This window comes from Dreissena polymorpha, chromosome 12 (genome assembly GCF_020536995.1).
Source record: "Dreissena polymorpha isolate Duluth1 chromosome 12, UMN_Dpol_1.0, whole genome shotgun sequence".
NCBI lineage: Eukaryota > Metazoa > Mollusca > Bivalvia > Myida > Dreissenidae > Dreissena > Dreissena polymorpha.
Genome location: NC_068366.1, coordinates 7,639,765 through 7,653,653, shown reverse-complemented (window position 1 = coordinate 7,653,653; position 13,889 = coordinate 7,639,765). Strand labels below are relative to the sequence as shown.

The 13,889-nt window shown below is 37.3% G+C and overlaps 1 protein-coding gene across 4 annotated transcripts in view; it reads right to left on the bottom strand.

Moving 5' to 3' along the window:
• LOC127854035 (centrosome-associated protein 350-like) overlaps positions 1-11,812 on the bottom strand; it is a 52,198-nt gene extending 40,386 nt beyond the window's left edge. The window contains exons 1-3 of one of the 4 annotated variants that reach the window (XM_052388942.1): positions 11,330-11,812; positions 4,530-5,893; positions 3,682-3,859 (exon numbers count right to left, since the gene is read on the bottom strand). In XM_052388942.1, the coding sequence (XP_052244902.1) occupies positions 3,682-3,859; positions 4,530-5,893; positions 11,330-11,366 (1,579 nt within the window). In that variant the 5' untranslated portion in view covers positions 11,367-11,812. Of the gene's footprint in view, positions 1-1,439; positions 1,531-3,681; positions 3,860-4,529; positions 5,894-6,670; positions 6,820-11,329 lie in introns of those variants that run through there. The other 3 variants (XM_052388944.1, XM_052388943.1, XM_052388949.1) reach the window with 3 other exon arrangements.
• Between the last annotated feature and the right edge of the window lie 2,077 nt (positions 11,813-13,889).

Below are 13,889 nucleotides of genomic sequence, written 5' to 3'. Positions count from 1 at the left end.
TGAGGATGTGTAGTACCACTGTGGTAGATAATTGAATTGTTAATTGGCACTACCCCTGGTAATTGTCATAACGCTTATTTTATCGGGCAAAACCATTGTTTAATACCGGTTTACAAGGTTATTTACCCCATAACACAAATGTAATGGTCCGTTGCCCTCAGGCATGCACCTGCCATGTTTTATGATGTTAATCTGGTTGTAAAACCCCATGATCGAAGTGTCATTAGATATTGAAAACAGGACCAAAGTTTGGTAACATAGCGCTGTAAAATATATTGTCCGAAAACATAGAGACATTAATTATGGACGAAAACTCGTGTGTCCGAAAATTAAGAGTCACGAAAAATAATTATTTTTGCTAAAAAATGGGGTGTCAGAAAACTTAGAGTGTCCGAAAACATAGAGTAATTACGGTAATACAAGTGGACTGCACAGGCTAATCTGGGATGACACTTTACCCTCATGCATTAAGTTATTTCCATACCAAGGCTCATTACTTTTAACCTAGTCAAACATACACTCATACAGGATAAATGTAGTGCCATAATTGGGGATTGGAACAACAACATGTTTTGAAACTATGCTTTGTTAATATCAAGATATGCCACATGTCTTGACTGGATTTTTATCAAGAAGGTAGCCCTTTTAGACCAAAAAAATACATAAACCAAAAAGTGTTTTTTCAACCTAGCTTAAACAATACCCGACCACAATTGGCAATGGACCCTTGCCCTCCTGGTTTCAAGGCAGACAATGTCCTGCATCGCTATAAAAGCTAGCTTATACCAATGCAGTATAAGTGCTCACCCTACTTCACAGCAGGGCTTTTTTTCTTCATTTAAGGAAAGGGCCTGTCCTTCCATTTTGGGGGATAATATATCAACAAAACTGAGAGAGGGGAAAAATTCCCAGGTATTGTGTTTGTTTCGCTGTTTTAGGTTGATTTAATTTTATTGACAAACTTAAGACTTATTCTTTTTATATTAAATATGGTTTCATCAGAAAGAACTGGTATGTATGTATGATTGTACCCATAAAATCTCAGTCTGAGAGCATTCGAGAAGAACTAAGTCTTCCCTGAGTGATTAACCTGTGTGGACTGCAGGGTAAAAAACGGTACAGTATAATTATTCATTCTTGTAAAATGTATCGTGAAGATGACTCAGTAGTCTCAGTACCACCTTTTACAGTTATACTAATTCACCTACAAAAGGCTACATGAATTGATACTATAAAATAAAATTATTTCCGTCTAGCGATATATTTTACCGTCACACCGTCACGATGTAAACAATATCATAACTACCAATTAAACTACCAAAATAATTGCTTAATGCACAAAATGACGACAAAATAAAACAATAATTGCAAACATTATACAGTCTATACATTTTAAATCACTGTCAAATAATCATTAACAACATCAGCAAGTAACAAACCTCGTTCAATAATAACACTGCTGAACAGTTAGCGGGTTACCATATGTAGCGGTGATATGACAAAAAAGATCCTCGTAAAGTTAATCCTACGTTCTAATTAATAACGGTATATAAAATCATTAAAACGTATTAAGAGTGTTCTAAATAAGTGTGGCTTCTCTTGTATGAAATATATTGATAACATTGCAGAAATAAGGATCTACAATAATTAAAATTGAAACACACTTGAGTAAAAGGGATCTTTTCACGGTTTCGTAAATTGACAAAAATTAACAAAAGTTGTTTCAGATTCGCAAATTTTCGGTTTAGTTATGATATTTGTGAGGAAACAGTATTACTGAACATTTGCCATGGTCTAATATAGCCATTATATGCATCTTTTGACGATTTAAAAACCCAAAAATTATAAAGCGTTGCAACGCGAAACGATTGAATAATTTGGAGAGTTCTGTTGTTGTCGTTTAAATTTGTGAAACTACGAAGATTGCTTATATAACGTATAAAATACACATCTAATGTATGCTTGGCAATATAGCTCAGTTGGCTAATGCGTTTTTACATCAGGATTCCAGGGGTCACTGGTTCGAGCCCTGCTGCGGGCTACTATTTTTTCCTTTTTCAAATTTTATTTTTTATTTTTGACTGGAACTTTTAAAATTTAATGTTTACATTTAGCAATACAAAGCATTTAATGACAAACTTCAAAACATGCCAAAATCTGTGAAAAGGCCCCTTTGAGTAAATATGAACACAATATAAAGTGATTGATCAGTGAAATAAAAAGTAGGTAATGAAAACGTAAAAAACAAACTTTACTACAACGGTTTCATACACATTTACTAAATTATCCGTAATGCTTAAATTACATCAAAACGATGTGATAAAATGCTTTCTGACAAAAAATTTCAACTATATTTAAAGTATGCAATTAAAACACACTCGCCTGATTTAACGAACCTCGTCCGAATCAATCACCAATTAAGGTCCATTTCATGCACCAACGCCCGATTTAAGCATCTTCGTTTAAGCATTTTCGTTCGATTCAAACGTACACACCCAGATTTTCGAGCACATACATCCGGATTCAAGTGCACAGTCCAGGATTCGAGCACACACAACCGTATTCAATTTCAAGCGAACATATCCGGATTTAAGCACTCCTCTGATTCAAGCACACTCCCCGATTCAAGAATATTGTCGGATTTGATCACTCAATTGAAGCAGACTTGCCCGATTCAATCACATACAATAATCACACTAATTTGAGATCAGTGGTCATTAACCATCAAATCAAGCACACTCGTACACGTGCACACGAATGACACGATCAATCACACGCGATTCAATGAAAACTGATACTCAAACAAGATTCCATCGAAGACACGACGAGATCACGCTTAAAACGTACGTTCGATATCAAATAATTGAAATGCGTCTAAAAGTCAGCATTTGATTGCATTGATTACGCATGTATGAATTTAGTTCCGTGGGTTCGGACGATGTATTTAAGCCTCTTTCTGGGGAAACTGAGCTAAATCTATGTCCGTAAAGTGCCACCCCAGATAAGCGTTTGCAGTCCGCACGGTCAATCAGTGACATCACTTTTCGTGTTTTTTTATTGTATTTTTTCTAGAAAGTATCGTCTACACGAAAATACAGTCAAAGCGGAAAGTGTCGTCGCTGATTTGCATGTGCGGACTGCACAGGACATTCATGGACAACAATTGACGTGCATGCATTAAGCCCAGTTTTTCAAGAACGAGGCTCATTTGATTCAAACACAAACATGACGAACCTCGCCCCACAACACCCCAACACTTTCCTTCCAGTCGCGTAGTGGATATGGTGTCCGCCTAGCGACCGACAGGTCATGGGTTCAATCCTCACTATGGGAACGTTCTTAAGATCGGCCATAAAACACCAAGTACTGATTCTACCCAAGAAACGGACTGTAGAGCGCTTAAATAAGCTCTAGGCCTTCGATGCAATCGTGCCAAAATATTAGCCTTGTTCTGAGAAAACTGGGCTTAATGCACGGGTTAATCAGGGACAACACTTTCCGCCTAAACTTGATTTTCGATAAGAAGGGACTTCATTGTAACTAAAAATACCATAAAAGCGGAAAGTGTTGTCCCTGATTAGCCTGTGCGGACTACACATGCTAATCTGGGACGACACTTTACGCACATGCATTATGCCCAGTTTTCTCAGAACACGACTTATATGTTTAAACAAGACTTACCATCCTTGAGGTATAGGTCCACCTCGAACGTGTAGTGTTTTATGGTGACGTCCTCGACGGGATAGAACGTGCCGTCGATGATCAGATTGCCGACGTATGCGCCGACCGGAACATTGACCTCGTCCGACATGTAACACTTCGCCGAGTCAGACCAGTTAAGTCGAATGGGCTCTATGTTCTTGTAAAAAGGTTAAAACAAAATGTATGCACACATTAAAAATGAGGTTATTTTAAGTATTCATTTAACGTAGCCAGTATTATATTAATACATATTTTCATTAAGTATAAATACGGTCGTTATTTTCGTTGTCACTCCTCTCTAAATCAGTCTCTATACGAATTCAACATGTAATTCAAATAAACGCAACTAGAACGCACTTAGGGGCTATAAGTATAAGTATATATCCAGCACGCGCCATGCTGAATAGACTGAGAAACGCAAATCCTTCAATTAACCCATTAATGCCTAGTGGACTCTCCCATCCTTCTAAATTGGATCAATTTATTTCCAAAATAAGGGATATCTAGTATATTTATTTCTATATTAAGAATATTTATTACAGAAATTCTTTTAAGCTAACAGCGCAGACCCTGATGAGACGCCGCATCATGCGGCGTCTAATCAGGGTCTGCGCTGTTTGTCGAAGCCTTTTTTCTAGACGCTAGGCATAAATGGGTTAACAACATTTGTTCACTGCTCTAAGAAAACGTGGTTTAATGCATGTGCATAAAGTTTCGTCCCAGATTAGCGTGTTCACAGGCTAATCAGGGACGAAACTTGCCGCCTACTCTGGGATTTCGCTAAGAAGAGACTTTCTTTATGCAAAAACATCGCATAAGCCGCTTACCCGGTTGTTGAGTGTGACGAAGCACACCTTGTCCTCCTGGGTGTATATCGTCTTCTCCCAGCGGTACCTGCACGAGGCGAACCCGAGGGTCGGGGAGACACATCCATCCCCCTCTCGCGTGTCCATAACATCCCGGGTCTCCGGCATGGTCGGGGTTGGGTCGGCGCTAGAGAACCCAATCTCGGTTTTATTGATCAGAGTTTCTTTGTTTGCTTCTATGGAGTTTATGTCTTCTAGTTCAACATGTTTTAGATTAGGTTCTATCGTGTCGTGTGTTGCTTCTACAAAAGGTGTGTATTTCTTAATGTGTTCTTTAATTAAATCTTCTTCGTCGTCATATTCAGAGTTGTCGTCGCCTATCAGAACTCTCTCAATACGGCCTCTTGGCGACTCTCGAAGTTGTCGCTTGCTTTTCAGGCAGGCTTTAAATGCTTCTTTGATTTCTAACACGCGTTCTATATCATCCTCTCTGTCGATAAATTGACTAGAAATTGTGTTTTCATCAGAGGATTCGTTGTTAAGACACGCGTGTCCATTGACTTGGTCGTCATTACGATTATTTATTTCAATACTTTCACCAGAAACATCTTTAATATCATAATAAATACAATTTTCTCGAGTGGGACACACATCACTAGCAATAACTTCTTCTTTTCTTTCTTCTAAAGAGTTCTCAAGTTCACCTACCGACTCATTAGATTTGTCGTCATCTACTGTTTCACTTACATCAGGACTGTCATCATAAACTGTTTCACTTACATCAGGACTGTCATCATCAACTGTTTCACTTACATCAGAATTGTATTCAGAATCTTTATGCAACTCGTCTCTAATAGACTTATAATCAGGTTGACCTGTCGCAACCTTTTCCTCTGTATTGTAATCTTTGTCGTAGGTGCTTGCTATAGATATTGGGTCGTCCGCGCCAGAAAGTGCCGTTAAAGTGTGTGTACTAGATTGTTTGTCAAACGTCTCCCCGATTATTTCTACACGAACAGGGGCGATGTTATCTTGGTTCTCTGCAATACTATTATCATTTGCGTCAGTTTCTAGTTTACAGCCATCAACGTCATCAATGCCTGAGACTATAATTGTAGGAACAAGGTTTCCATCAACACATTTCACATCGATAATTGTATCTGCAATTACCTCTTCGGTCCATTCACCGCCTTCACTTTTGCTGTAACAATTTTCTACAACAGGACGACCGTCGGTTTGTTCTACTTCGATATTTGAAGCATCAGCATTTCCGTCTTCATCTTTCCGCTCTTTCACGTAACCTTGCTTGCCTATGTCACTTTGAGTTTCGCCGGCATGTGCTTTGTCTACATCGGTATCATCTGGTTTCCTCGCCTGCGACGACCCTGTGTAATATATATGTACATTTTAAAAATAGAAAACTATATGTGCATTTGTACACAACCTTCTCAGAAATCGTAAAATACATCTATTGTATTTGCATTCGCATCGAGAGGTCTTGTTAACATCTGCTCAACATGCACTTGTCACTTTAAGGTCCGCAACCTTTCTTAAATACAACCCGTCATATATTGTGCACACACATAAAAACCTGACATAATTGATTTTTTAAATTATTATTTGTGATAGATACAAAGATGTCAAGATCTTAAATGAGCCATGTTCTGTGAAAAGGGAGTTTAATTCATGTGCGTAAAGTGCAGTCCGCAAAGACTATTCAGTGTCGACAATTTACGCCTGGATTTGTGCTATGAAGAGACTTTCTTTAAACAGAAAATATCATAAAAGAGGAATGTGTCGTCCCTGATTAGCCTGTACGGACTGAACAGGCTAATTTGGGACGACACTTTACGCACATGCATTTAGCCCCTTTTTCACAGAGATCGGCACACTTACAACCATACTGGATTACGTAGACCTATCGTGACCACGATGAAAATCCCAGTTTTGCACAAACCAACACGAAAAATATAGTTAATTAAATATTCCGCATTTTAATCAGAAATGACGATACTATGGCGCACGCCGTTCGTGTTCCTAATTACTTCGCCATCTATATGATAAACATTGTTAATTGAGTATTTATGTATCTGATCTGATAAAACGCGTTATTCTTAATAATTCTTTTTAATATTTTATACATGAAATTTATTAAAGGCTACCTGTTTCCGACATGTTCATATCGAATCCTTCTCCAAAATCACCCAGCGAACTAATACTGCCGAATAATACCCTTAATAAATATCTCCAGACACTTGAGATCGATCGAGTTTGTGGCAAAATTCCCTCTTATCACATGCTCTCGTCTATTTATTGTCCCCGTACATTCTTTAATTTCTCTATATTTGGCTGTTCAGTTCAATTTGACAATCGAAATACCGTAAAATAAGAATCCATTCACGCACTGTATTTAAGTTAATTTTGCCCAGCGCAAAACGTTCAACTTTGGCTTGAACGGCACATTGTTAAATCAGTAATTAAGGTACTGCTATTGTACCCGCGTATTTGAAAATTAATTAAAGATTAAGAAAGTTATTAGCGCGTTTGTCGTTTTTGGCAATCTTGCCGCTGTACATAGGTAGGTCGCGCAGTACATTGTAAAATAATGACTCATCAAACTGCAAAAAGTAAACATTGGAGCTTTAAGTTTAAACCTATTTATTTTAGCTCGATTGCATCGAAAGCCTCGGGTTTATAGAAACGCTATGGAGTCCGTTTCCTGGGCCTATAACCAGTACTTGGTGTCGTTGGGGGAAGATCTAGAGATAGCTCCCCGAGTGGTGATCGAACCCGTGACCACCCGATCGCTAGGCGGACACTTAATCCATAACGCCACGGAAAACTGTTGATATCTCTCGCGCATTTATCCTTACGAAATAGTTAACGCAAATGTAGGTGATTCTTTATTGGGATTCAACCAGTGCTCGAAGACGGTTGCTAGGAGCCGACTCGGAAGAAATCTCAGCGTCATATGGGCCTTTTTCTGGGAAAACTAGGTTGAATGGATGTGCAAAAAGTTTCATCCCAGTTAAGCATGAACAGTCCGCTTTTCAACTACAATGCATTTTCGTTTAGATGGGACATCATTTTAACGAAAAATACAAAAAGGAAAGTATCGTCCTTCGTTAACATGTGCAGACTGCACATGTTAACATGGGACGACACTTTACGCACATGCATTAAGCCCAGTTTTGCCAGAAAAATTCATATTCCCATCGTTCAAACGATGTGACATTAATTTGGTATTTTTTCCTGTCAAATGTATTTGCAGCATACAGAACAGCCAATAATCAATGTTGTTAAATTATTTGCTGACTGCACGTGAGGGCATATTGAATAAAAAATCTGCAGTTTTGCATGTCATGATATTGTAAATGCGATCGATACCAACACACAAAAACACAAACATGACATATGATGGCTGAACTTGTCGTCCCTGCATAGCCTGTGCGCTCTTCATGGGATAATCTGTGACGACACGTGCATTAAGTCCTGTTTTCGCAGAGCATGGCTCAATTGCAAAATGCAATAAATACTGCGAGACAGATGATGTTTATTTTGTACAAGTAGTATATCGACAAAGTATTACGATAATTCGCAATCAGCATGACAATTATAATGAAAAATTAGCCAAAATGACAACCTTGAATCATATGTGAATTAATTTCCAACATTTCTATTCTCACAGAACTGCAAAAACAATCGCGACTTGCTACACCACACGAGCTGATACCAGGGGAATGTGTCACCAGAACCTATTGATAGCGGGGTAATCAATACTTGATGGATATTGGCTCATTAGCATGTGTAATAATTGCTAGAATTATGTAACTGAATGTAACACAATAGTGTTCTTAACTACATTATCCAGAGGTATGTTGTGTATCAGTATAGATTTGAGCCGCGTTCAAGGAAAACTGGACGTCATGCATGTGCGTACATTGTCGTCCCATGCATGTGCGTACATTGTCGTCCCAGAGTAGCCTGTGCAATCCGCTCTGACTAATCAGGGACAACACTTTCCGCCTCGACTGAATTTTCGTTTAGAATAGACTTCTTTGAAAGAAAAAAATCCATAACAGCGAAAAGTGTCGTCCATGACTGCATTGCCTGATCTGTAAAGATACTTAACATGTATTTGTCTGCATTGCCTGATCTGTAACGATACTTAACATGTATTTGTCTGCATTGCCTGATCTGTAACGATACTTAACATGTATTTGTCTGTATTGCCTGATCTGTAACGATACTTAACATGTATTTGTCTGTATTGCCTGATCTGTAACGATACTTAACATGTATTTGTCTGCACGCATACACTGATATACCGCTATGTAGTAAAGAAGAAAAGAGCCATTAACATGAGATCATTTTAAGTGCTTAATTTTGTGCAGACAAAATGTAAATGGTTATTGAGGAGAATGGGTTCGTTGTATTTAGACATAGTCCTCCCGAACGGCTTCACTGCGTACATCTCGGTTTGAGCCGTATACATGCGGTTGAATATTACACAACACTACATGCCCAATATTAAGAAAACCATTATATCTTTAGTCCGTTGGCCATACTACAATTACTTCTACTGCTTTTACTTGTTGTTGCTGCTGGTACTGATGCTTCTGTTACTCATTCACCTACTATTATTGCAATAATTTCTACAACAACTACTACTATAACTACTGCTGGTGCTGCATCTGCTGCTAATGCTGCAACAAAAAGCTGCTTCTACTACTACTGCTGCTGCTGCTGCTTATGCTGCAACTACAACTGATTCTACTACTACTTCCACTGCTACTGCTTCTGCTGCTAATGCTGAAACTACAGCTGCTTCTACTACCACTGCTGCTGCTGCTACTGCTGCTGCTGATGATACTCCTCTTAAAGATACGTATTACTTTTACACAGTACTTTATTATTACTCGTAATTATATAAATAACAATAAAGTTCACGGCAGTGTACGAGATTTTGCGCCCGATAACTATCAACGTCGCAAAAATCAATCCATAAAAAACTCGCAGTCTATAACACAATTAGCAATATTTATATTAATGATTTCCTGAACTGATAATTTTCACACGTAATATTTGAAATATTTAAGAGATAATTATGTAGGTGTATGGATTTTTACTCTGTTCGGTTAACCTCCGTATTTAGCGATGAACTTCCATTCGTATCTGACTGTATATGTATTTTGACGTATGCAATATATAATCACGTAATGATTGCTTGTGTTTTTGTATTGCTGTTGTCAACAATCACCACTACACTGAATGAGTCGGTCCGGCTTTTTCAACGTATTTGAACATACACTCGTTAATGATATAAAGGCTTCTAGTCAACAGTTTAGAAGTTTATATTTTTTTCATGGATAACTTGACCGTAACATAAGTTAATGCTTGCATGAAATTAATAAAAGCATGAAATCAGAAGACAAACTTACGTTAATAGAATATACAGGAAATCCAATCGCCAACATTGTCCAACATTCTCTTTGAAATGGCAAATAAACCTATGACTCAATCCTAAACAGCACTACTTAAATTAATACGCAGTCTTATAACTAAAATGTCTAACTGAATACCAAACACGATGCGGCTGGTTTAGAACTTAGACTTTAATACACAGTCTGCAGACATTAAGCACTTAAGCGTGTAAGAAGGTTTGTAAATCTATTATAATAACTATAATAACGGAGATATACTTCTGCAAACTACATAAGCTTTGCAGATAAAGGTGTTATCGTGAACAAACTAAAGAAGTAAGTATGGTTGACGGGTTTTGTTTTAAAGCGCCGATGCACGAAGGAGCGAGCTTCAGTGATGAATAATCAATCGCTACTGATCTTTATATGTTCTACACGGGGGCGCGGTCACATTGTTCCCGGGTCTCGGGCAAGGCCGATTATATCTTCAGCTAGCAGAGCTTTTTGTGATACGCAGAAGTGCACAAATAATGGCCATGAACCCAGGTCATTGTGTCTCAATAAATGTTTTAAATATTAGCTCAAGTAAGTATCAGATGTTCAACACTAGTTAGACATGTAATACACTAGTTAGACATGTAATACACTAGTTAGACATGTAATACACTAGTTAGACATGTAATACAAGTCATATAAAGTCATTGGTGGACAATGGGTTCTTGACCAGTCTTTGCATTCCAATGTATTTTCGACGTATTTTCGTTGGTACGTCAACAGACGGAAAGCCAAATATTATATTTCAACCATATTTTGTAGTAGACGAGAGAACAGTCGTATGTAATTCATTTTGATCCATTCGCAATCGAAAGATTTACAAATAAACAGTGGCATGCAATCTTTATCACATACTGATGTTCAGATGAGACCGCGCATATGGGGTAATGATAAAAAATGATGAAGTTCAAACAAAGTGGAATGATGAATTGTCTTTTAAGATAGACAGAAGAAATTTAAAGATTATCAACAACCTGTAAAACCTTAGGAAAAATTAACATGTTAAGTTCGATACATGTCAATTCAGTTTGGTAAAATACATGTTAATATGGGCCGTGATCTGTGAAAAGAGGGTTTAATGCATGTGCGTAAAGTGTTGTCCCAGATTAGCCTGTGCAGTGCGCACAGGCGAATCATGGACGACACTTTCCGCCAACACTTAATTTTTGCTAAGAAGAGACTTCCTTTAAACGAAAAATATCATTAAAGCGGATAGTGTCGTCCTTGATTAGCCTGTGCGGAATCAACGGGCTAATCTGGGACGAAACTTTACGCACATGCAATAAACCCCCTTTTCACAGAGCACGGCCCATATGTTATTAATGTCCCGTTAAACGTACACACCTGACATAGCAGCAGCAACCTGTATCACGGTCAACATTGGTGGAGGTGGACAATAGAGCACACTTCACGAAACACTTGTGACATACATACGCGTTTATCTTTCTCCTGGCACACAACGCTTGCTCAGCAATTCCGGTAAGCAATTGTGTTACACCATAGAATATGTCCATCACATTGAAAATACTTTCCTCATTATCCTGCATGCACAATATGTATTATATGTGCATGTGGCATAACTAATTTATGTCGTTCTTTTTAATCATAACTTAAAATTCCAACATGCCATACGGTTTTGTTTGTTTACAAATTATGTTTCATTTTATTTTTTATTTGTTTTCCAAAATAATTCAATAACACATATAAAACAAAACTGAAATCCAAGATTATCTCTTCAGAGTTAAATCTATAACGGATTTGCGTAAACGAATATTGTAATATCGAGTCTGTCTGTTTAATCTTCCCTTTTAAAACTGATCTTTTATTTAAATGAGAGTAACAAAATCGATTGGAAGGTTAACTAAATCCACAATCAGTTCGAATTCCCATGTGCGCCTAGATGTCATGCTGTACAAAAATAGATTGGCAGATCGATCCGTATCAAACAAGCTATCGCTATTATTGAAATCTATTATTGACTACAGCGTTAAATTATCGAAACGACCCATACTTCGTCTTTTCAAATTTGCCTAATAACATGTCGTCGAAAGATTTAAAAGTTCTTATATGAATAAATTTGTACAATTCAGCAATACAAAATTGCGTACGAGTTGGGTTCGAAATGCCTGAATTGGTCATTGTCGACTAGTGTGAAGTAGCATAAAATACAGCTCAATGAAAAGCAAAAACGATTATTGAACAATGCACGGATTGACCATTGTATTAACCATACGATTAAAAGTATTTTTATTACAAACACGTGACTTAATTACAATATTATGTTGCCCTCATTTGAACGATTCCTATTGACAAATTCAATCATTTTTGCAGGTACAATATTACTGTAGGTTGTTATTGACATTTTTCACCAGTATATTAGAACGAAAACATCTTCTAAACTAGTAAATACCACAAATGGTTGACGCATTGCAGGGGTTAAAGTGTATTGAAAAAGTGCACATGCTAAACTGGAACAACACTTTACGCACATGCACAAATACCTTGTTTCTCAGAGCTCTTATTATATATGTGACACGTGCTTATTTGAACGCGTTGATGGCGCTTCAACAATAAGTGAAATTAATTATTAAAGTATTTTTATAGAAAGATTTGTGAGAAGAATGAAGCGTCAAGACCTTAATATTTGTTTAATTAGTATCGTTTAATCACATAAAACTAAACTTACTTTCAAATGTTAGACCTACCGACCGCTAAATTTAGGTCTGACTACCTTTACTAACTTTACCAACGGGCAGATCTACCGACCAACCGACCAATTCTTACATTTACAGACTGACCTACATACCGACCGACCGACTGATCGACAAATGTTAGACGAACTGGCTGACATATTGACACACTGATTTGCTGACTAAATAGCTTGTGTCCTCGTACATTGTATTACATATTATTATTCGTTGTGTTCACATAAAACGACCAAGAACATTAAAAAATCAATTGAGAACACAAGGCATTTTCTATTACCTTTGTAAAATCGAAATAAACCTAAATTTTAATGGACTTCGTTATAAAAAAGGAACGACACTTAACGATGGCGGACATTCAAAAAATGGACCATTATCTATGAAAAGTCTAAACAAACATGTTTAGACAATAAGGGTATCCTGCATGTGAATCTTGTGTTAACTCTTCCATTTTCACTTTAAATCTGTTCAGATAAGCAAGATACATGTAAGTGCATGTCGGAGGAGTGGAACAGAATCCTTTGTTGAAAAAGAAGCGTGCTAAATACAGCATGTGTTTAAAAAGTAGCGAACTAAATACATCATGTCTTTAAAAATAAGCGTACTAAATACATCATGTGTTTAAAAATACCGTAATTACTCTATGTTTTCGGATACTCTAAGTTTTCGGACACCCCCTTTTTTAGCAAAAATAATTATTTTTCGTGACTCTTAATTTTCGGACACACGAGTTTTCGTCCATAATTAATGTCTCTAAGTTTTCGGACAGTATATTTTACAGCGCTATTTTACCAAATTTCGGTCCTGTTATTGATATCTAATGACACTTCAATCATGGGGTTTTACAACCAGATTAACATCATAAAACATGGCAGGTGCATGCCTGAGTGCAACGGACCATTACATGTGCGTTATTGGGTAAATAACCTTGTAAACCGGTATTAAATAATGGTTTCGCCCGAAAGCATAAGCGTTATGACAATTACCGGGGGTAGTGCCAATAAACAGTTCAATTATCTACCGTAATGGTACTCCCACTTCTCAGTAAAATAACTGTGGAAAATACTAAACGCTTCAAAGTGTGATGCACTCAGGATTGCAAGTTTTACGAGCAATGGAAGCTGTTCGACAACAACTATAGGAAATGAACAAACAAATAATTTATAGTTTGCTTTTTTATTTCGTTAATTACAGGTTCA